This window comes from Protomyctophum bolini, assembly GCF_963924005.1.
Source record: "Protomyctophum bolini genome assembly, chromosome: 6".
Classification (NCBI taxonomy): Eukaryota; Metazoa; Chordata; class Actinopteri; order Myctophiformes; family Myctophidae; genus Protomyctophum; species Protomyctophum bolini.
Genome location: NC_137867.1, coordinates 8454817 through 8478680, shown reverse-complemented (window position 1 = coordinate 8478680; position 23864 = coordinate 8454817). Strand labels below are relative to the sequence as shown.

At 47.4% G+C, this 23864-nt stretch overlaps 1 protein-coding gene across 1 annotated transcript in view; it reads left to right on the top strand.

The window, feature by feature from the left end:
- LOC308316870 (DNA repair protein XRCC4-like) overlaps positions 1-21637 on the top strand; it is a gene marked incomplete at its 3' end in the record, with an annotated part of 65903 nt that extends 44266 nt beyond the window's left edge. Inside the window, exons 5-6 of the mRNA XM_080765658.1 lie at positions 17198-17364; positions 21403-21637. Coding sequence (XP_080621784.1) covers positions 17198-17364; positions 21403-21637 — 402 coding nt within the window. The remainder of the gene's footprint in view (positions 1-17197; positions 17365-21402) is intronic.
- Positions 21638-23864: the final 2227 nt, after the last annotated feature.

Sequence of the window (23864 nt, the reverse complement as noted above, 5' to 3'; positions counted from 1 at the left end):
TTTAATTGAAGTACACAGTGCTCGCGTATAAGTTCCAAATTCAAAATGAGCAAAAGTAGTTCTAGGATGTACGAGGCGGAAACTAGTTGCATATCGCGCCACATTTCAATCTTCCGCCGTAGTCTGAAAACCCACCATGGCACCGTATAGCACTTGCCCTGTATAGCCTAGCCCCTTAGATAGCACTTTATGTATAGCATTTTAGAATTATAGCTCGTTACGCTATAGACGGCACTAGAATTGCATTTCACGTAGTCATATAGCACTTTATTATAGTACGCATGTATATTGTGTAATATATAATATAGTATAGTATGCATATAGCTGACATAGATACTCCACTGTTACGTCCTTAGTTTATACACGATTCACAATCACGATCACTGCTTTTTATATTATGTGACGCATGCCATGCTTTTGTTGTTCTTGCTTAACCCATTCTGACCTGAGATCAGATTCATACGAGGTTTCCACGGGACACACACTGGTCTGATGAACCCATTCTGACCTGAGATCAGATTCAAAAAAATGTCAGTCGCTCTTCGATTTTTCAAAAATAGCAGACCTACAAGCTCGTAGCGCGCCACTCGGTGGCGCGCTATGAGCTTGTAGATCTGCTATTTTTCAATAGCTAAAGCATAACATGATGCTGAACACCAAAATGGGTGCCCGGTCAGAATGGGTTAAATGTAAGTCGCTCTGGATCCAAGAGCGTCCGCTGAGTTGCCTAAATTGTAAATTGTAAATTGACAGCGACGGTACTCTCCAGGTGTGTCGGAGGAATACTCTTCTAAGCTACTGTATATAAGCTCTGACGAGTTAACTCATCCTGAACTTTTATACAAGGGGGCCGCGTCACGAGGTTAAGTGTCCCGCTCTGCAGGGATATACAGTCCAAGGGGGGATACATACATACATACATCGACATCGAGACCGGTTGCCAGGTTGGGGGCCTTCTGTTTTTAACCCCCCAGACGTCATCATCGTCGTCTCTCGACCCCATTCATGCTATGGCCGGATTTATAGGCAGATAATGACATGGGGGGCCAGAGTTAAGGGGGGGGGGGACAGCAGGTTTGGAAAAAAGTGCTTAAGTATACCATTGTCGGGGAATGGAGACGGGCATTATTACGTTGTTCTCAGGTGGGTTTTGGCTTCAGGCCGCATGTACGGGTCACTGAGGGGGTCCTGGGACTGACTGTCTGCACCTATAGAGGGAGGGGGGGGGGGGGGTGGGGGGTGCTAGGGGCCCTTTAGAAGCACCACAGGGGCCATCATAAAAAGAACGACCTGATTTACGAACGGATGATGACACACACTTACAGGCTTTCTCTTTACTTTGCCTGAAGTTCCCCTGTGTGTGCGTGCGTGTGTGTGTGCGTGCGTACACACACACACACACACACACACACACACACACACACACACACACGGCCAAATCTCCGCACTAGTATTGTAGATTTTCCGAAGTGGACAATTTCCCTGTACTGGTCCCGACAAGACAAATGGTGTGTTGTTATGGTTAAAACTGATTTTTTTTTTTTTTTTTACATTTAGGCTTAACAATTAGGTAATGCTATGTTAGGATATACAGTATAAGGCTTGGTGTTATGTGCCTGATAAAACTTAGTTGTACACTGGCAGAATGCATCACAGCTATACGATATATTGTGAACTTGTTCACTTGCTTCAGGGATAGGATTAAAAAACAAAACAGATATGGAATTCATAATATCACGTCCACACAAGTATAGTAATACGTGTGTGTGTGTGTGTGTGTGTGTGTGTGTGTGTGTGTGTGTGTGTGTGTGTGTGTGTGTGTGTGTGTGTGTGTGTGTGTGTGTGTGTGTGTGTGTGTGTGTGTGTGTGTGTGTGTGTGTGTGTGTGTGTGTGTGTGCGCGCGTGGCTGTGCGCTGTATGCGTGTGGTAGTAACTTATCTGCCGACCGCTTTGCATTTAAAACACTAACGATCGTTCCAGTTTGACAGCTGCGTTGAAACCCTCCCTCTCACCTCTTTTCCCTTCTTCGTGCTCTTCTCAAAACCTCAGAAGTTATAGGTAAAGAGAAAGAAAGAAAAAAACCCAAACGGAGAAAAAAAAACAACACATTATCTTCACCAGAAGGATAATTTGAGGGTAAAAAAAAAGAAATGGCCCAAAAAAATAAATGAGGCGAGTTTCCTTTCGGGCTTTTGCCGAGAAGAAAGGAACGGACGGCTGCAAACAGGTGTGGGGAGTTAACCCGACATTAATATTTTTTACACGGGTGACCCGTGCGCTTGTAATGATATGTGTAATATGCGGGGTTTAGTTGTTAAACTGCTAGTGAAGCAGGTGTTTGACGTGACTTACTGAGACGTCAACTCCACCCTGAAGTCTGTTTTAAAGAGGCCATCATTCTCCATCGCCGCTCCAAGAGCCACTCCCTTTTCTTTTTCTTTTTACCCATATAGAGCGCCGCAGTCCCTCCCCCTTTCAGAAAAACGAGTGGCCCAGGAAATGAAAACCCAATGCATTCTCCCATCGGCACTTCTTATTTAATTTATTTAAAGACGGTTACGCCGCGGACAAAGCCAACTCTGATCGTGGCAAATCATGACAATGAACACAATGTTTTGGGGCCGATCAAATCATTAGAAAGAAGAAAAGAAAGTCAGGAGACAAGACTATTTGTTTTGTTTTTTCGTCTTATAAATTATTTGATCGCGTGTTGAAAGATTGTGAAAGTTTTTGCTATAGCCTTTTGAATGTTATATTCTTTCACAGGCGAACATTCTAACTCAAACCTTTGCTTCCGCGGTGGAATGAGGGTCGGCAAATACAGTACATGATTTTCGAGGGGTCCTTGACACGGAAGAGGTTTTGAGCACCGCTGAATTGTAGAGTTCATACGTTTTTTTCCAAAAATGAAAACATTTTTTGTAGAACCCCATGTGTTGTTATCGCTGTCTTCCATGAGAGCCTTTGAGTCAAAAAAGCCCCAATCGAAATACACCACGTTATAGTGACATCACAATAGCATCCCCACCACCCTAACCCCATGCCTTTTTAATCATACAACAACAGATGTGGGCGCGGCTTCAGTTCAGGTTGGTCGTCACATAATAAACATAATTTTAGCAGTCAGCAGCAGCATAGCTGAAGATTGGAACCGATGCCTTAATCCCTTCTTTAATCCCTCGTTCTCGCTCGCGTCGCTGTAGGTCAGGAATGGGGGCTATATATATAGCCTCACCGATCTTTTGTTGCTCGGGGGGGGGGGGGGGGGGGGGGGGGCTCGCGCAACAGTCGCACAATGCACGCGCACACACACACACACACGCACGCACGCGCCCGTGCACGCAAAATTACGCGCACGGGAATGGGAGGAAGGGAGGTGGTGGGGGGGATTTTGACGAGAATTGGTCGACACTGTGAGAACTGCACGTTTGCGCGAATGCAAATGCCCCCATGCTGAGAGCGCTGCAGTCATCATGTCCCAGGAGACTACATGAGAAGCTCATCACTCAGAACCACAGTCCTGTGGTTCTGAACAATCCCACAATCCCCACCGCGGCCCTCCTGGACGAGAAGCTCTTATATAGCAGCGCCGGGGTGGCGATTTATCATCTCAACCTTTTTTTAACACGTTTTTTTTTTTAAACTTACATTTTTATTAAATTATACTCTTTTTTATTATTATTATTTTTTAATATTTCATAATCGAAAATCGGAAAAGAAATGTAGGCTAGTAAGTAAGGCTGCATGACATATGGAACATGTACCTTCATCAGAGTGGAGAATATAAGTATAAATCAAGTTGAGCAAAGCCTGCACTCTTCTCGGCCCCTCTCTCTAACAGACACGGTTAACGGTCGCTTGTAAAGTGGCCGCCAAGACAGCCAATCAGATGAAATGAAGGCAGTTGTAGAGTGTATAGACTATAGTGAACTGAACGTTCTCTGTTTATATCAAGTATACTTCATACCAGCCCCTTATATGAAACTACAAAGGTTTACTCATCAAAACAGAAACTGTAAGCTTTGTATGGAGGAACAGACGGTATAGGCTGACAGGAAATGGGGAGAGAGATGTGGGGGGGGGGGGGGGGGACATGCAGTGAAGGCCGTCGGGATCGGGAGTCGAACCCGCGGCACACTGCCAGACTGGATTAATTTACCAGCCAAGGTGCCTGGACCGCTGAGCCACGGCCCCAGGCCATCCTGATATTGTCCCAGCTCCTAATTTCCGATACCGATATCAACCGAACCGGCAGATAATCAAGACATATAAAAACCCAATACTATACAAGACATCATCAATACTATAGGCGCAATAAAAAAGTACACATTTACAGTTCAAATATGAATCTTACAAAGTGTTTCTTAGATCGGGCACCACGGCGACATATACCAGTGGTGGAATTATTAATATATATATTTTTTAAGTATCAATATTGCAATATAGAAATACTCTGTCACAAGTAAAAGTCTGGAAATCTTTTGAAAATAGCAGATCTATATCTACAAATAGCAGATCTGCAAGTTACGACTTACAATGTGCTATGTTCAAATATATATATAAGCAGCTTGGCCCTTAACCCATTCTGAACGGGAACCCATTTTGGTGATAGCATCATGTCATGCTTTAGCTATTGAAAAATAGCAGATCTACAAGCTCATAGCGCGCCACCGAGTGGCGCGCTATGAGCTTGTAGGTCTGCTATTTTTGAAAAATCGAAGAACGACTGACATTTTCAGAATCTGATCTCAGGTCAGAATGGGTTACTCAGACCAGTGTGTGTCCAGTGGGAAACCTCGTATGAATCTGATCTCAGGTCAGAATGGGTTAAGGAAGGGGACCTTTTAGGGACCTTGCATGCAACCAGATATAGACCATTTCTTTCAGTTCCTGTATCGTCTCTGTCGGGTGGAAACCTCATTATGTCCAAAACTGTTACTATTTCCAGGATTCAAATTCAAAAACGTCAAAAGTTGCAGATCTACAAGCTCAAAACGAGGTTGCAGATCTGCTACTTTTGATGCTTTTGTGCGACTCTGCTGTAGTGTGATCAAGTATAGGATGTGTTGCTGGTTGGCGAACATGCGCTGGTGGTTGGTGAACATGCGCTGGTGGTTGGTGAACATGTGCTGATGGTTGGCGAACATGTGCTGGTGGTTGGCGAACATGTGCTGGTGGTTGGCGAACATGTGCTGATGGTTGGCGAACATGTGCTGGTGGTTGGTGAACATGCGCTGGTGGTTGGTGAACATGCGCTGGTGGTTGGCGAACATGTGCTGATGGTTGGCGAACATGTGCTGGTGGTTGGCGAACATGTGCTGGTGGTTGGCGAACATGTGCTGGTGGTTGGCGAACATGTGCTGGTGGTTGGCGAACATGCGCTGGTGGTTGGCGAACATGCGCTGGTGGTTGGCGAACATGCGCTGGTGGTTGGCGAACATGCGCTGGTGGTTGGCGAACATGCGCTGGTGGTTGGCGAACATGCGCTGGTGGTTGGCGAACATGTGCTGATGGTTGGCGAACATGTGCTGGTGGTTGGCGAACATGTGCTGGTGGTTGGCGAACATGCGCTGGTGGTTGGCGAACATGCGCTGGTGGTTGGCGAACATGTGCTGGTGGTTGGCGAACATGTGCTGGTGGTTGGCGAACATGCGCTGGTGGTTGGCGAACATGCGCTGGTGGTTGGCGAACATGCGCTGGTGGTTGGCGAACATGCGCTGGTGGTTGGCGAACATGCGCTGGTGGTTGGCGAACATGCGCTGGTGGTTGGCGAACATGTGCTGATGGTTGGCGAACATGCGCTGGTGGTTGGCGAACATGCGCTGGTGGTTGGCGAACATGTATTGCTGGTTGGCGAACATGCGCTGGTGGTTGGCGAACATGTGCTGGTGGTTGGTGAACATGCGCTGGTGGTTGGTGAACATGCGCTGGTGGTTGGTGAACATGCGCTGGTGGTTGGCGAACATGCGCTACTGGTTGGCGAACATGCGCTGATGGTTGGCAAACATGCGCTGGTGGTTGGTGAACATGCGCTGGTGGTTGGCGAACATGCGCTGGTGGTTGGCGAACATGCGCTGGTGGTTGGCGAACATGCGCTGGTGGTTGGCGAACATGCGCTGGTGGTTGGCGAACATGCGCTGGTGGTTGGCGAACATGCGCTGATGGTTGGTGAACATGCGCTGGTGGTTGGTGAACATGCGCTGCTGGTTAGCGAACATGCGCTGGTGGTTGGTGAACATGCGCTGGTGGTTGGCGAACATGCGCTGGTGGTTGGCGAACATGCGCTGGTGGTTGGCGAACATGCGCTGGTGGTTGGCGAACATGCGCTGGTGGTTGGCGAACATGCGCTGGTGGTTGGCGAACATGCGCTGGTGGTTGGCGAACATGCGCTGGTGGTTAGCGAACATGCGCTGGTGGTTGGCGAACATGCGCTGGTGGTTGGCGAACATGCGCTGGTGGTTGGCGAACATGCGCTGGTGGTTGGCGAACATGCGCTGGTGGTTGGCGAACATGCGCTGGTGGTTGGCGAACATGCGCTGGTAGTTGGCGAACATGCGCTGGTGGTTGGCGAACATGCGCTGGTGGTTGGCGAACATGCGCTGATGGTTGGCGAACATGCGCTGGTGGTTGGTGAACATGTGCTGCTGGTTAGCGAACATGCGCTGGTGGTTGGCGAACATGTGCTGCTGGTTAGCGAACATGCGCTGATGGTTGGCGAACATGCTCTGCTCCCGTGCTTGATGTTATGTTTGGGTTAGCGTTAGAGATAGGGTTAGTAATTTCGGAAAACAATGGGAGGACGGAACAATGACATGGCACAGTTTTTATTCACCGACATCAACAATATAGTTCATCAGAACATTTTTGGTTCGGTGTACTGCTAGAGATATTAAAGTATCGTGGGGTTAGAGTCATTTGAATGTACGCGCATTAGTGGTTTGCCATTTCTATTCTATTTTTACTGAGTGCACAGCAATGTGGTTCGATGCTATTGTTTTTTCATGTTTTATATATAGTGGATTGGACTGGACTGCATAGCACTAACTATCGCCTCCGTGGGTGGGCCATTGTGGCTGCGCTCGTGCACGCACGCACGCACACACACACACACACACACACACACACACACACACACACACACACACACACACACACACACACACACAGCTACTGTACACATGCACAAACAAGCACGTGCACACACCACATGCCACAAATGCAACCATAACTATTTTTATACTCTTAAAGGAGCAGTTCACCCCAAAATGTCACACCCCATGAGACTTACGGAAATTTACGGAGATTACTTATTTTTTTTGGTTTTTGGCACATTCCTAAGCCAATACCATGATGCCGGCAGTCGGCAGAGTATACCCCGTAGGAGACTCAAAGAGCAGCCACCCGGTCATCAAAGTATATTGTCTCAGGAATGTGACAAATATCCATGGATTCAGGGTTTCATGGGGTGTGTATTTGATAGAAAATAAGTCATGTTTATACTCCTTTAAAGGGACACTTCACCCTTTTTGCAAAAAAATATATGTTAATGACATTTAGAAGCTTTAGAACACTTTCCTGGGGGTCTTTATGTGTGTAATATGTGGTTTTAGATATTTTAGATTGTAGCAGTGAGCCTGTTGTCTCTGATGTCATGGACACTGGGCTCACTTCCTTCCTGGACTACAAGTTGTCTCAGTAAGACAGCTCTCCCCCCTATCCACAAGGATGAGCAGTGCACCAAAGAATTATGGGAATTGTAGTCCAGGAAGGTAGTGAGACCAGTGTCCATGACATCAGAGACAACAGGCTCACTGCTACAATCTAAAATATCTAAAACCACATATTACACACATAAATACCCCCAGGGAAGTGATCTAAAGCTTCTAAACGTCATTAACATATATTTTTTTGCAAAAAGGGTGAAGTGTCCCTTTAAGTCCATCTGTCCATCCATCCATACGTCCATCCGTCCATCCATCTGTCCTCTACCACTCATCTGGAGTCTGGTATAGAGCGTCGCAGTCCCGCCCCCTTTCATGTCGACGCCAGGCCCATGAGGAAATGAATCCCAATGCATTTTCCCCCCATGGCCATTTCAAAACTTATTTATTTAAAGACCCTTTAAAAGCTTCGTACGAAGCCAACCCCCGAGTCGTGACAAATCATGACAACAACATTTTAGACCAAGCGAATAATCACAAAGAAGATAAACAACTATACTTTTCAAATTCTTTAGTTTGGCCCAAAACATTGTGTTTGTTGTCATGATTCGTCACGACTACAGAGTTGGCTTTGTCCGCGGCGTATAAACGTCTTTAAATAAACACCTTCTGATAAGTCTACGAGGAAAATGAACGGGGATTTATTTTCCTGGTCTCTCTCTCTCTCTCTCTCTCGTGACTGCGACGCTCTATTGGAGGTAACCATTCGGGCAGACGATCAACATTCGCTCCTTCCTCCTGGGGCGTCCCGACCGCCGAGGTGTTTCAAGGCCCCCCGTCTGGTCCTTGGTCTGCCTCGGGGGGGGTCTCCTCCCAGTAGGACCATATACCAGAGGACGTCCCACAATGGAGATGCTCAGGACTCAAGACTCAGTCTGTGTCTCATAGGACGGCTGTGGGCAGTTCAGAAACAGTCTTCCAGTGACATCATCATTAGGCTGTTTAGATTTTCATTATCGTGAGAACGATGGCTTCCATTATCGCATTGCGACTTTTCAGGACTAGAAAGCCTGCAGTTTCTATTAGCTTGTATTCCCCATCGATGATGTCACTGGAAGACGGTTTCTAAACTGCCCACAGCCCTCCTATGAGACACAGAGTAGAGTAGAAAATAATTGCGCCATTTTTTTCACGATTATTAGTGAGGACCTATGAAGATAGGTTGAAAAGTGATGAAGTGTTCCTTTAAAACCCTTGTAATAAATTGTGAAAATAGCAGATCTTACAAGCTCACAACTTGCCACATCGATTCGCAAAACACATTGCAAGCTATTTTCATTTTTAGGGCTTATAAATGACCACTTCATACGGAATCATACGGAAATTGGTTCTCTCTAATTAACCCATTCTGAACGGGAACCCATTTTGGTGTTAGCATCATGTTATGCTTTAGCTATTTTTGAAAAATCGAAGAACGACTGACATTTTTAGAATCTGATCTCGGGTCAGGATGGGTTAATCAGACCAGTGTGTGTCCAGTGGAAACCTCGTATGAATCTGATCTCAGGTCAGAATGGGTTAGACAATATCATACGAGAGGGTGTGCTTTATCGTGACCATCGGCACGCCAGTGAAACGAGGCGTCAGCCGAGTTCCACAAGCGGTCACGGATGAAGTGATGAAGAAATGGTCATGAAATTATTAGCTTATATAGGACTGTGGAATCGCTTTTACGCTTGACACACTTTGTCTTACATATTTACGTATATATACCGCAAGATGACACAAATGAACGGTCCTATATGAGTAACAAATGTACTTATATGTGAGGTGTGAGGTGGACGGAAAAGCTTTTTCCAAGGGTTGACCTGAGCCAAAAAAAAGATTGAGAACCATTGGCTGGGTGAGAGATTCAGGCTGATCTCGTTAATGAATCAGGAGTCATGTTGACACAGAGAGCTGACTCAACGGTGAGGCCATTTCCCTCACAGATCCTGCGTTGTTATTCATGCCGTTCTAGGCTTCCCAAAAAGCTCCCCCAAAAAAAAAGACTGCTTCCAGTGACAGAACCTTAGACTAGACTACTCCTACATGATGCTACTTTATGCCGTGACTAATTCTCTCAGTTTGTCAGATCTCTGGAAAACCTGTTGTCACAGAAATCGAGGCTGAAACACTTCAGCGCCAAGACATTTTCAACATGTTTTGCTTTCACGGTTACCGTAGATACCTACAGTATACAGAGCCAGACGGGTGTGAAATATGATGGGGGAGGGAGGGGGGGGGGGGGGGGGAGCCCTGTGCATTAACTCAAACGTGGACGGTTGTCTCTTATCACTGGTTCCCAATAGGGCTGTGAATCGTCGGGTGTCCGCATGATCCGATTCGGTTCCGATTCTTGCATTTTTTTTTTCTCCCAGATTCAAAACGGCCTTCTATTCAAAATGATTCTCGATTCAATACATACTAGGATTTCATCACAATCTACTCCAGTCTTGAACCGAAGTGACTATATACGGTAACTTGAAAATGACTGAAGACATGACTGTGATTAGGGTATAAGCTTACATTTCGTATCACAGACGCCATGTAGTGAAAACTCCTGTAACTGTAACCAGAAAGAAAATAAAAATAAAAAAGATTTTTAGAAATTATGAATCGATTTTGAGACCGCCGATAATTGCAAATGTACCCTTTCCATGTCTGTACCCATTAAAGACAGCATTCAAGGAAATTATATTTTCCAAACTTAGCCGATATTATATAGTCAGACAGATATTTTGTGAAGCCACTAAGGACTCCCTGAAAGTTCATATAATGAAGCTACAAAACACATTGTATAGCTTCAACTCTTCAACAGCTTCAACAACTCTTAAGTTATATTAATAGTTCAATGTTGAAAATGAGTGGTATTACCCTTTAAGTTGCTTGATTCAATACTTAGATATTTGAGGTTAATTTCATCAAACCGTTCAAGCTCTATTTGAACCACATTCAGACTCGCTGAAAATACACGTCTTTTGGTCCCGGCAACTGATATTTTCCTTCCAATTTAATTTCACTTATTTTATAATTTTTTTCAATTGCCTTTTAATGTAATTCATAATGTATGTTTTAACCCATTTTGTGGCGGGAACCCCATTTGGTGTTACCGTCATGTTATGCTTTAGCTATTGAGAAATAGCAGATCTACGAGCCTGTAGGTCTGCTATTCTTTGAAAAATAGAAGAACGACTGACATAGAAACATAGCTTTTTAAAAAAAAACTGTCAGGATATAGAAGATTTATTTTTTTAGAATCTGCATCGTTCTCAGGTCTAAATAGGGTTAATGTAATTAATAATGTATGTTTTAAAGGGAAATACGGTGTATATATATATACCGCTGTACAAAAAAAAATGGAAGCATGGACGTGAGAGAGAGAGGAACGAACGGGGGACGGACGCGCCAGAAACACATTCTCCCTCCACTCCCCTCATGGCATGCTTTAGCTATTGAGAAATAGCAGATCTACAAGCTCGTAGCGCGCCACTCTACGTCGCTTGTAGGTCTGCTATTTCTGACGCGCCAGAAACACATTCTCCCTCGCTCCCCTGATGACGTGCTGCCTCCTCCCTCCTGGGAGGAGAAGCAGTGATAAACGGTATATATATAAAAGGTCAGGGTCAGTTTATCCAATTCCGGGCGGGAACCCCTTTTGGCGTTAGCATCATGTTCTGCTTTATATAGATATTGAAAAATAGCAGATCTACAAGATCTAGTGGCGCGCTATACGAGCTTGTATAGGTCTGCTATTTTTGAAAAATGACTGACATAATAAGACATAGCTTTTTCAGAAAACTGTCCGGATACGAAGAAATTTTTTAGAGTCTGATCTCAGGTCAGAATGGGTTACGGTGCCAAGCAGCAGCAGGAGCAGCCCGTGTGGGAGGCTCGCCTCGGGGCCTGGGCAGGAGCACACACAGCCCCTATACCATCCAGGAACCAATCACACAGCCCCTATACCATCCAGGAACCAATCACACAGCCCCTATACCATCCAGGAACCAATCACACAGCCCCTATACCATCCAGGAACCAATTACACAGCCCATACCATCCAGGAACCAATCACACAGCCCCTATACCATCCAGGAACCCATCCCACATGTTTCCACTGCGCTTCTACTTGACCCTTTTTGACCATGGGGACGATTCTGCAAATGTCTGTTTTCTTGAAAAGGCTATGTTTTTCTATATATGTCAGTCCTTCTCAAACACTTTCATGTCACTTTCCACGATTCTTCAAAAACAGCGGACCTACACAAGCTCATTGGCTTCTGGGGGGGGGTCCCTGGAACTACATATTTTGAGATGGGGGGGGGGGGGGGGGGTCCGTCGTGGCCCAATAGACATGAAAAATGGTTGAGCGCCGCTGACATAGAAACATGGGTCTTTTTTTTTTATCGACCTCAGTCCAAAACGGGTTAAAGCGTATAGCGTACCACCAAAGATAAAGTCGCCACCGACCGAGACCGAGTAAGAGTTCCTATATATCACACAAATATTTTGGAGGAGCGCTTGTTTTGCAATAAAACAAAGACCTAATGCCCGGCTAGTCCTTCAGGGCCGAGTTCACTGAGCATGTAATTCCTGAGAAAACTACTTTGAGGGGGGGGGGGGGGGTGAAACTTATGTAAAGATGTCCATATGCAACACCTGTGTAAGCAGCGCGGAACCCGCAGCCTGGGGTTATGAGTCCATGTGGATGGGAATGAAATGTTCACTGCAACAGTGTGTGTGTGTGTGTGTGTGTGTGTGTGTGTGTGTGTGTGTGTGTGTGTGTGTGTGTGTGTGTGTGTGTGTGTGTGTGTGTGTGTTAGGGCATTAAAGGGATACTTCACCCTTTTTGCAAAAACATATATGTTAATGACGTTTAGAAGCTTTAGAACACTTTCCTGGGGGTCTTTATGTGTGTAATATGTGGTTTTAGATATTTTAGATTGTAGCAGTGAGCACAGTGTCTCTGATGTCATGGACACTGGTCTCACTACCTTCCTGGACTACAATTCCCATAATGCTTTGGTGCACTGCTCCTCCTTGTGGATAGGGGGAAGGGCTGTCTTACTGAGACAACATGCAGTCCAGGAAGGAAGTGAGTCCAGTGTCCATGACATCAGAGACACCGAGCTCACTGCTACAATCTAAATTATCTAAAACCACATATTACACACATAAAGACCCCCAGGAAAGTGTTCTAAAGCTTCTAAACGTCATTAACATATATATTTTTTTCAAAAAGGGTGAAGTGTCCCTTTAAGCAACTAGTCTTAATGCCCTAAGACTAGTAAATCCACTAGTCGACCTTGTTGGTACTATAGTTGACTATTGATAAGTTATTGTCCCCGATTTTTGTAGGCCTCGAGATCAGGTAGACTATAGTTATACGTAGTCTCCAATGTACACCGTTTTTAAATGTACACATTCATTTCAAAATAATTATATATAAATATTTTTTTTTTACAAACGACTATAGTCGACTAGTTAACTAGGCAACTAGCCAACTAGTAAAAATGGCTAGAAGTGAATGTGTGTGTGTGTGTGTGTGTGTGTGTGTGTGCGTGCACGTGCACGTGCGCGTGCGCATGTGCGTGCGTGTGCGCGTGTGTGTGTGTGTGTGTGCGTGTGCAATCGGTCAGCCACCAGAGCTAGAATGTCATACAGACAGAGGAGCATAAACGTGGGTGTGTTGGACAAAGCCAGCATCATGGCCCCGCCAGGCAGACAGACAGGCAGGCAGGCAGACAGACAGACAGACAGACAGACGGACGGACGGACGGACGGACGGATGGACAGACAGGCAGGCAGACAGACAGACAGACAGACGGACCCCTTGCACAATGCCGTCTTTGTCACAGTATAGCTGTCCCCGTGTCCCCTCGTGGGTTCCCATGGGTGACCTTCAGAGACGCTGGTCGTCGTTCTGCCCCGTCGACTGTCCCGTCCCACGCTGAGCGCAAACAAATGCTCCCACGTCGTCCCAGTGTCGTCGCGACGTGAACCCGAACACACACCGACATTGTCTTCGGCGTCAGCGGTGTTATCAGTGCATCAACCCGTTTTTGGGGCTGAGGTCCTTAAAGAACCGCTGACATAGAAAACATGGGTTTTTTGAGAAAGATGTTAGGATTTTGAGCCCCGTTTGTTTTTTGTTTTTTTTATCGGACCTCAGCCCTCAGTTTGAGCACCGCCGCCGGTGCTCAAACCTTTTCACGTCAAGGACCCCCAGAATTATCTCTATTGGGGGGGGGGGGGGGGGGGGGCCCATCTCAAAATATGTATAGTTCCAGGGAAGCAAATATTTTAGTTAAAAAATGTTTCCCCGTCATGCTCAATATCGCCTCATGGAAAGGGGGGTGGTGGTTTTGGCCATGAGATCTACAGTATATAATTCAAGCTTTCTCGCTGTTTTCCCCTTTCGCCCACTATAGCGTCGGAAACGAGGGGGGGGGCGGGCTTGGGTTTCCCCTGTGATATTTTGTCCCTTGCGCTTTTCAGTCTGGCCGCCTACGGTTATACAGCAGCCGTGGACGTGTGCATTCGCTGAATGGGCCCTTTTGTATACTGTATTCCCGCCATCGTTGGCTTTTCTTTTTTTTTCCTTTTTTACCAGAGTGGTTTAAAATCGGTGGCTTGTTTTGAATATCAAACAAGACATCGTTTCTTTGATGTACAATGTGCTATAAATACGCATACGTTTGACGCGTGAGTCACTCTGAGTGACAGAATCGGTCTGGTGGTGTCTCTGATAATGTGTAGAATAGTATAATAAATGACCAAAACAGTCATAATTATAGACATGGATAGTATTTTTTATAATGATAAATGCGTCAAATAATTGTATTTATTTATTAGTATTATATGGCGATGTTATTGGGCTTGTTTTGGCTTGTTTTTCGAGGGAAGATTTTGCTTCATCTCTCTCGCTATAAGAGTTGGCTTGTCTTCGGGCTTGTTTTTGGAGGTGGGTTGGCCTATATTATTTCTCCCACAAGAGTTGGCAACACTGACCACTGCAGTCTGAAAGATGCCGACCGCTGCCACCATGTTGGTTGCGTAACAATCGAAGACAGCCAGCCACACTTTGCATAGAGAGAGACCACTCGAAACAGTAGTATTAGTATTCGAACGAATGAACTGGGTTGTACTGTACTGTACTGTACTGTACTGTACTGTACTGTACTGTACTGTACTGTACTGTACTGTACTGTACTGTACTGTACTGTACTGTACTGTACTGTACTGCGATGGCACTTCCATGCTCAGACACAGAAAGTCACGTACCGGGGTGGTTAGCACCATTTCAACAAAAAAAAATATCTATTTTAATGTTTTTATTTTCAATACATTAATTTATATACAAGACATTAAAACTCCCATTATATAAAGAGAGAAATAATTTGTAATCCTATTATGCATGTGATGTGCATGTCATCACCTGTACACACCATGATTAGAGGAATTTTCAAAATATGGATGAAAAAGAAAATATATATGTATATATTTTTTTGAATTCCCAAGGGAAGACGTCTTGTCGTCCGTGGCATTCGGTATACTTAATTGGCAATTAGACGTCTTGACGTTTATTGGCTATACTAAACCGTTTTAAAGTACATCTGCATCTTGATTCGTCTATATATATTTTTTTTAAAACTCTAAAAGATGAATTCGGTAAACGGTTCTAAAGATCAGTTTTGATATATTGTATTATGGTTAATTGCCCAGCCCCTGTACTATACAGTGTGCGTGACTGGGCACTGGCCTTTCTATAACTGCCAGTCAGTCCCCCAAGTGGCCAGGGTGGGCAATTACATCTCTATACCACCCTCAGCTGTGAACCCCATGCAGAGCGCCCCAGGGGGGAGAGTCCTTCGCTGTATATAATCCAGCCCATTTCGGGCTGGGGAACCCCCTTTTGGTGTTTCATATAAGCATTATATGTTTTACTTTAGCTTTTGAAAAATAGCAGACATATACAAGCTCATATATATGAGCTTGTATATAGGTCTGCTGTTTTCTTTCAATCGTGGAAATGTGGGCGCAAATCCTTGAATATATATATTCTTTCGTTTTTCTATAACTCGAATGTTTTTTGCTTCCGGGGTCCCCCATGGAACGACGACGGTATTTTTTTCAGATACGGGTCCGTATATCGGGCCAGTTCTTTTTGGAGTCCTTGACGAGCAACCACTGACATATAGAAACATGGGGCTTTTCAGAAAACCGTCAGGAACTACGAAGGGCATTTTTGTTAGAATCGCCATCAGGTCTAAATGCATCACGTCGTGCTTTAGCTATTTAAAAATAGCAGATCTACAAGCTCGTAGCGCGCCACCGAGTGGCGCGCTACGAGCTTGTAGGTCTGCTATTTTTGAAAAAATCGAAGCGCGACTGACACTTTTAGGATCTGATCTCGGGTCAGAATGAAAACCTGTCGGTGTGTATAGAAGACACTTTTAGAATCTGATCTCAGGTCAGAATGGGCTATAGACAGAGAGCCGTCCCACTGCCCGGCCCACTGCGACTCCGCGGTATGTGTTCAGTGATGATACCGAAGCGTGTTGGGGCGCCGCTTATACACAAGACCTCCCCCCGATATAGAGGAATCATTCTCAAAAGGCTCAAAATGAAAGACAAACAATGCTATCGTCGGACAACGCCATTGTTGTTGGCACACATTTTCTAGGTTGGCATAATCGGCTTGGGGTGGAAAATATGTTGTTCCTTCCAGGAACCTCTCATAGGAGAAGGATATACGTACATTCAAAGATTTGAGTTGAAAAGGGAAAGAATATACATTCAAAGATTTGAGTTGAAAACGGAAAGAATATACATTCAAAGATTTGAGTTCAAAACGATTCTACCATCTTCCATTCTGGAGATATTGACCTTTTTCTAACACCTGCTTTTGCCTGCACGCTGCTCGTTTGAAAAAACAACAGAGATATGGAAGCTTGAAGTTGACAGACATTGACAGACCGATATAAAAATGAACACAATATCATATACATACTATACACTGAATGAAAGCCCTGAATGTCTACTTTTAGGAGGAAAACAAATACACGTTGATCCCATGTACAGTTTGTCACTAATTGGCTATTGAATGCAGCTTGCGCCCACCAGAGAACTTTAGAGAAGGCATGGACCCGAATAACTATTATTCACAAAAGAAGGCCTATAGCGACATGTACATATACTATATACCGTATGAAACAGTAGACTCTCTGCTTTCATAAGAAAAAAACTAATACTGTAATAATAATAAAAATCACACCCCTGTGAAGTGAGCAGTGCCATTGCACTGCTCACTTCACAGGGGTGTGATTTTTATCAGAATTACAGAGTCTGATCTCAGGTCAGAAGGGAAAACTGTCAGGATGTAGAAGACATTTTTTAGAATCTGATCTCGGGTCAGAATGGGATAATATAAGTATTTTTTTTGTTTCTTTAGAAATGGGGAAATTCACGTCTTTGCTTCTTATAATTCCCTGCAGGTGGACCTGGGGTCAGCGGAGCTGCAGGGGGTCCCGGACCCCGCCGAGGTGAGCCGGCAGATGATTGGCCAGTCGCTGCGGCGCAACGCCGGCCTGGAGGCGGAGAACGGCGAGCTGCGAGAGGAGAACGAGCGCCTGCGGCGAGAGCACCGGCGCGTCGTCCGAGAGTAAGAGAGAGAGAGGCCTCTTATTGGCCCGTTTTGACCTGAGGTCGGATTCTAAAAAAAAAAAAAAAAAAAAAGTCTTCTTATACGTCCTGACCGTTTTCTGAAGAAGCTGTGTTTCCATGTCGGTCGTTTTCTTTTTTCTTTTTTTTTTTTTCAAAAATAGCACACCTATACACGAGCTCACAGCTGCTCGTTGATCAAGGGGAGGGAAGGAGACAAGGGGAGACAAGGAGACAAGGGGAGGGAAGGGGGGGAGGGGAGGGAGGGAGACAAGGGGAGACAAGGAGACAAGGGGAGGGAAGGGGGGGAGGGGAGGGAAGGAGACAAGGGGAGGGAAGGGGGGGAGGGGAGGGAAGGAGACAAGGGGAGGGAAGGGGGGGAGGGGAGGGAAGGAGACAAGGGGAGGGAAGGGGGGGAGGGGAGGGAAGGAGACAAGGGGAGGGAAGGAGACAAGGGGAGGGAAGTAGACAAGGGGAGGGAAGGAGACAAGGGGAGGGAAGGGGGGGAGGGGAGGGAAGGAGACAAGGGGAGGGAAGGAGACAAGGGGAGACAAGGAGACAAGGGGAGGGAAGGGGGGGAGGGGAGGGAAGGAGACAAGGGGAGGGAAGGAGACAAGGGGAGGGAAGGGGGGGAGGGGAGGGAAGGAGACAAGGGGAGACAAGGGGGGGAGGGGAGGGAAGGAGACAAGGGGAGGGAAGGAGACAAGGGGAGGGAAGGAGACAAGGGGAGGGAAGGGGGGGAGGGGAGGGAAGGAGACAAGGGGAGGGAAGGGGGGGAGGGGAGGGAAGGAGACAAGGGGAGGGAAGGAGACAAGGGGAGACAAGGAGACAAGGGGAGGGAAGGAGACAAGGGGAGGGAAGGGGGGGAGGGGAGGGAAGGAGACAAGGGGAGGGAAGGAGACAAGGGGAGGGAAGGGGGGGAGGGGAGGGAAGGAGACAAGGGGAGGGAAGGAGACAAGGGGAGGGAAGGAGACAAGGGGAGGGAAGGAGACAAGGGGAGGGAAGGGGGGGAGGGGAGGGAAGGAGACAAGGGGAGGGAAGGGGGGGAGGGGAGGGGGGGGGAGGGGAGGGAAGGGGGGGAGGGGAGGGAAGGAGACAAGGGGAGGGAAGGGGGGGAGGGGAGGGAAGGAGACAAGGGGAGGGAAGGAGACAAGGGGAGGGAAGGAGACAAGGGGAGGGAAGGAGACAAGGGGAGGGAAGGGGGGGAGGGGAGGGAAGGAGACAAGGGGAGGGAAGGGGGGGAGGGGAGGGAAGGAGACAAGGGGAGACAAGGAGACAAGGGGAGGGAAGGGGGGGAGGGGAGGGGGGGGGAGGGGAGGGAAGGAGACGAGACAAGGGGAGACAAGGAGACAAGGGGAGGGAAGGGGGGGAGGGGAGGGGGGGGGAGGGGAGGGAAGGAGACGAGACAAGGGGAGACAAGGAGACAAGGGGAGGGAAGGGGGGGAGGGGAGGGAAGGAGACAAGGGGAGGGAAGGAGACAAGGGGAGGGAAGGAGACAAGGGGAGGGAAGGAGACGAGGGGAGGGAAGGGGGGGAGGGGAGGGAAGGGGGGGAGGGGAGGGAAGGGGGGGAGGGGAGGGAAGGAGACAAGGGGAGGGAAGGAGACAAGGGGAGGGAAGGAGACAAGGGGAGACAAGGGGGGGAGGGGAGGGAAGGAGACGAGGGGAGGGAAGGAGACAAGGGGAGACAAGGGGGGGAGGGGAGGGAAGGAGACGAGGGGAGGGAAGGAGACAAGGGGAGACAAGGGGGGGAGGGGAGGGAAGGAGACAAGGAGAGAAGGAGACAAGGAGAGAAGGAGACAAGGGGAGGGAAGGAGACAAGGGGAGGGAAGGAGACAAGGGGAGGGAAGGAGACAAGGAGAGAAGGAGACAAGGGGAGGGAAGGAGACAAGGGGAGGAACAGAGGGATACAAGTAAAGTTTCATAAACATGTCACTCTGCAATGTCTGCATACATACGCATGTATTAGAGGCAGAAGAATAATTTTCATAAAACTGCAATTTTTCATTGACTCATAAAACCTTCATTTTTAAACTTAAAAACCAAAAGCCCAACACTGTCCTTAGATATTGGTCCATTTTGATCAAAGATCCTGGCATGTTATAGATTTGAGCAGTTTTTCCATATAATTTAAAATGGTGGGTGATCAGAGGTCAGAGGTCAAATTCAGAACATGAACGCTCTTCGGCATGAGGAGATGCATAATCATGCGTATTGAAGTCAAACGGTTCATGAGCTATGCCTGTTCAGTGTTTGCTATAGCTATATATAGCGCCACCCTTTGGCCAATGGTCGTGGACTTTGCGTCCTCACCGTTTGGCATGGCCCTGTACCATATTGCCAAGTTTCGCAAAAAAAAAAAAAAACGACTCCACAGTTCAGCCAGAACTGCAGTCTTTGGCAGAAGACCTAGGAGTAGAAGAAAAAAACAGACAAATACAATATGACCATTTGGGCTTTTACCCCTTAAAAAAAAACATATCCATGTTGATTTCACTTGATATTATGCAGTCCAGTTGAATTTGAAACTCTTGGAACCACGTCACAAATGTAGTATAATGACAACCGCAGTCGTGGACGATATCGTTTAGATCACTTTGAGCACGGTTGTTTCCTGAACGATCGAATGACTGTACAGGCAATAAAAAAAAAAATCCATCAGAAAGACATCTGGGACGCAATCAGCCTCTGCACTGACCCTCTGAGTGTTTTGTTATGGACGGCGTTAACCCATTCTGACCTGAGATCAGATTCATACGAGGTTTCCACTGGACACACACTGGTCTGACTAACCCATTCTGACCTGAGATCAGATTAAAAAAAAAAAATCAAAAATAGCAGACCTACAAGCTGCCACTCGGTGGCGCGCTATGAGCTTGTAGATCTGCTATTTTTCAATAGCTAAAGCATAACGTAACGCTAACACCAAAACGGGTTCCTGCCCAGAATGGGTTAAGGAGACCATGACCCATTGTGAGTATAGCTAACGTTAGCTGGCAGGCTCGCCTTCTAATAATTGATAATCAGTCGGATCATCCATAATCATATTCCCTCTTTCAGCAGTTTTCTGAAAAAGCTATGTCAGTGGTTCTTCAATAAAAACGAAATAGCAGACCTGCAAGCTCGTAGCGCGCCACCGAGTGGCGCGCTACGAGCTTGTAGGTCTGCTATGGCGTGGCTAATTCATAATGTACTTTTCCCCTTCCTACAAATGTATAGTAAGTAAAGTACACAAAAAAGAAACCCTAAAGTATACATTACGTTTAGACGTGAGTGTACTTTACTGTCCAGCACTGCCTATTATAACCCATTTTGGGGCCGGGATCCCATTTTGGTGTTGGCGTCATGTCGTGCTTTAGCTATTGAAAAATAGCAGATCTACAAGCTCGTAGCGCGCCAACCGAGTGGCGCGCTATACGAGCTTGTAGGTTTGCTATTTTTGAAAAATCAAATACATTTGTAGAATCTGATCTCAGGTCAGAATGGGTTAATAATGAAACTGTCGGGATGTAATAGACATTTGGCAGAATCTGATCTCGGGTCAGAATGGGTTAAAGTGCCAGACTGGACTCGACCTCCTGCATGGGGACGTGTCACTTCTTTGCGAGTGTGTTCTTATAATGACTGGAGCGCTGCCACCTGGGCACAGACGAAGAGTGCTCATGTCTGGACAGGGGCGTGGTCCTTCGTCGTCGTCGTCATCGTCATCTCTCAGGCCTAAACAAACTATGTCGGAAATGTGTGTCGACTCCCTGTTTTCACTGACGTTTTCTTTTTCATCGTGTGCGCCAAAAAACAGCAGATACTATACCCATCTACGATTTGTAGATAGCTGGGGTTTTTTTTTTGTGCGTGCGTGCGTGCGTGCGTTTGAAACAAACTATGCTGACAATGTTTTGTCGACTGCTTTTTTTTCTTCCCACTGACGACACTGCGTGTCCTTCTGTGTGTGTGTGTGTGTGTCTGTCTGTCTGCGTGCGCACGTCTGTGTGTGTGTGTGTGTGTGTGTGTGTGTGTGTGTGTGTGTGTGTGTGTGTGCAGGCTGCAGCAGCGTGTGGAGGAGAAGGAGTCCATGGAGAGAGAGCTGTACTCTCGCTTCGTCATGGTCCTGAACGAGAAGAAGGCAAAGATCCGAGGCCTTCAGGACACCGTCCAACACCTCCAGCACAGCAGCCAGGGCTCCACAGACAGACACAGGTTAGAGACACCAGGGCTCCACAGACACAGACAGACACAGGTTAGAGACACCAGGGCTCCACAGACAGACACAGGTTAGAGACACCAGGGCTCCACAGACAGACACAGGTTAGAGACACCAGGGCTCCACAGACAGACACAGGTTAGAGACACCAGGGCTCCACAGACAGACACAGGTTAGAGACACCAGGGCTCCACAGACAGACACAGGTTAGAGACACCAGGGCTCCACAGACAGACACAGGTTAGAGACACCAGGGCTCCACAGACAGACACAGGTTAGAGACACCAGGGCTCCACAGACAGACACAGGTTAGAGACACCAGGGCTCCACAGACAGACACAGGTTAGAGACACCAGGGCTCCACAGACAGACACAGGTTAGAGACACCAGGGCTCCACAGACAGACACAGGTTAGAGACACCAGGGCTCCACAGACAGACACAGGTTAGAGACACCAGGGCTCCACAGACAGACACAGGTTAGAGACACCAGGGGTCCACAGACAGACACAGGTTAGAGACACCAGGACTCCACAGACACAGACAGACACAGGTTAGAGACACCAGGGCTCCACAGACAGACACAGGTTAGAGACACCAGGACTCCACAGACAGACACAGGTTAGAGACACCAGGGCTCCACAGACAGACACAGGTTAGAGACACCAGGGCTCCACAGACAGACACAGGTTAGAGACACCAGGGCTCCACAGACACAGACAGACACAGGTTAGAGACACCAGGGCTCCACAGACACAGACAGACACAGGTTAGAGACACCAGGACTCCACAGACACAGACAGACACAGGTTAGAGACACCAGGGGTCCACAGACACAGACAGACACAGGTTAGAGACACCAGGGCTCCACAGACAGACACAGGTTAGAGACACCAGGACTCCACAGACAGACACAGGTTAGAGACACCAGGACTCCACAGACAGACACAGGTTAGAGACACCAGGGCTCCACAGACAGACACAGGTTAGAGACACCAGGACTCCACAGACAGACACAGGTTAGAGACACCAGGGCTCCACAGACAGACACAGGTTAGAGACACCAGGGCTCCACAGACAGACACAGGTTAGAGACACCAGGGCTCCACAGACAGACACAGGTTAGACACCAGGACTCCACAGACACAGACAGACACAGGTTAGAGACACCAGGGCTCCACAGAGAGACACAGGTTAGAGACACCAGGGCTCCACAGACACAGACAGACACAGGTTAGAGACACCAGGACTCCACAGACAGACACAGGTTAGAGACACCAGGACTCCACAGACAGACACAGGTTAGAGACACCAGGACTCCACAGACAGACACAGGTTAGAGACACCAGGACTCCACAGACAGACACAGGTTAGAGACACCAGGGGTCCACAGACACAGACAGACACAGGTTAGAGACACCAGGGGTCCACAGACACAGACAGACACAGGTTAGAGACACCAGGACTCCACAGACACAGACAGACACAGGTTAGAGACACCAGGACTCCACAGACACAGACAGACACAGGTTAGAGACACCAGGGGTCCACAGACACAGACAGACACAGGTTAGAGACACCAGGGGTCCACAGACACAGACAGACACAGGTTAGAGACACCAGGGGTCCACAGACACAGACAGACACAGGTTAGAGACACCAGGACTCCACAGACACAGACAGACACAGGTTAGAGACACCAGGGGTCCACAGACAGACACAGGTTAGAGACACCAGGGGTCCACAGACACAGACAGACACAGGTTAGACACCAGGACTCCACAGACACAGACAGACACAGGACTCCACAGACACAGACACAGGTTAGACACCAGGACTCCACAGACAGACACAGGTTAGAGACACCAGGGTCCACAGACACAGACAGACACAGGTTAGAGACACCAGGGGTCCACAGACAGACACAGGTTAGAGACACCAGGACTCCACAGACACAGACAGACACAGGTTAGACACCAGGGGTCCACAGACACAGGTTAGACACCAGGACTCACAGACACAGACACAGGTTAGACACCAGGACTCCACAGACACAGACAGACACAGGTTAGAGACACCAGGACTCCACAGACACAGACAGACACAGGTTAGAGACACCAGGACTCCACAGACAGACACAGGTTAGAGACACCAGGGGTCCACAGACAGACACAGGTTAGAGACACCAGGGGTCCACAGACACAGACACAGGTTAGACACCAGGACCCCACAGACACAGACAGACACAGGTTAGAGACACCAGGACTCCACAGACACAGACAGACACAGGTTAGAGACACCAG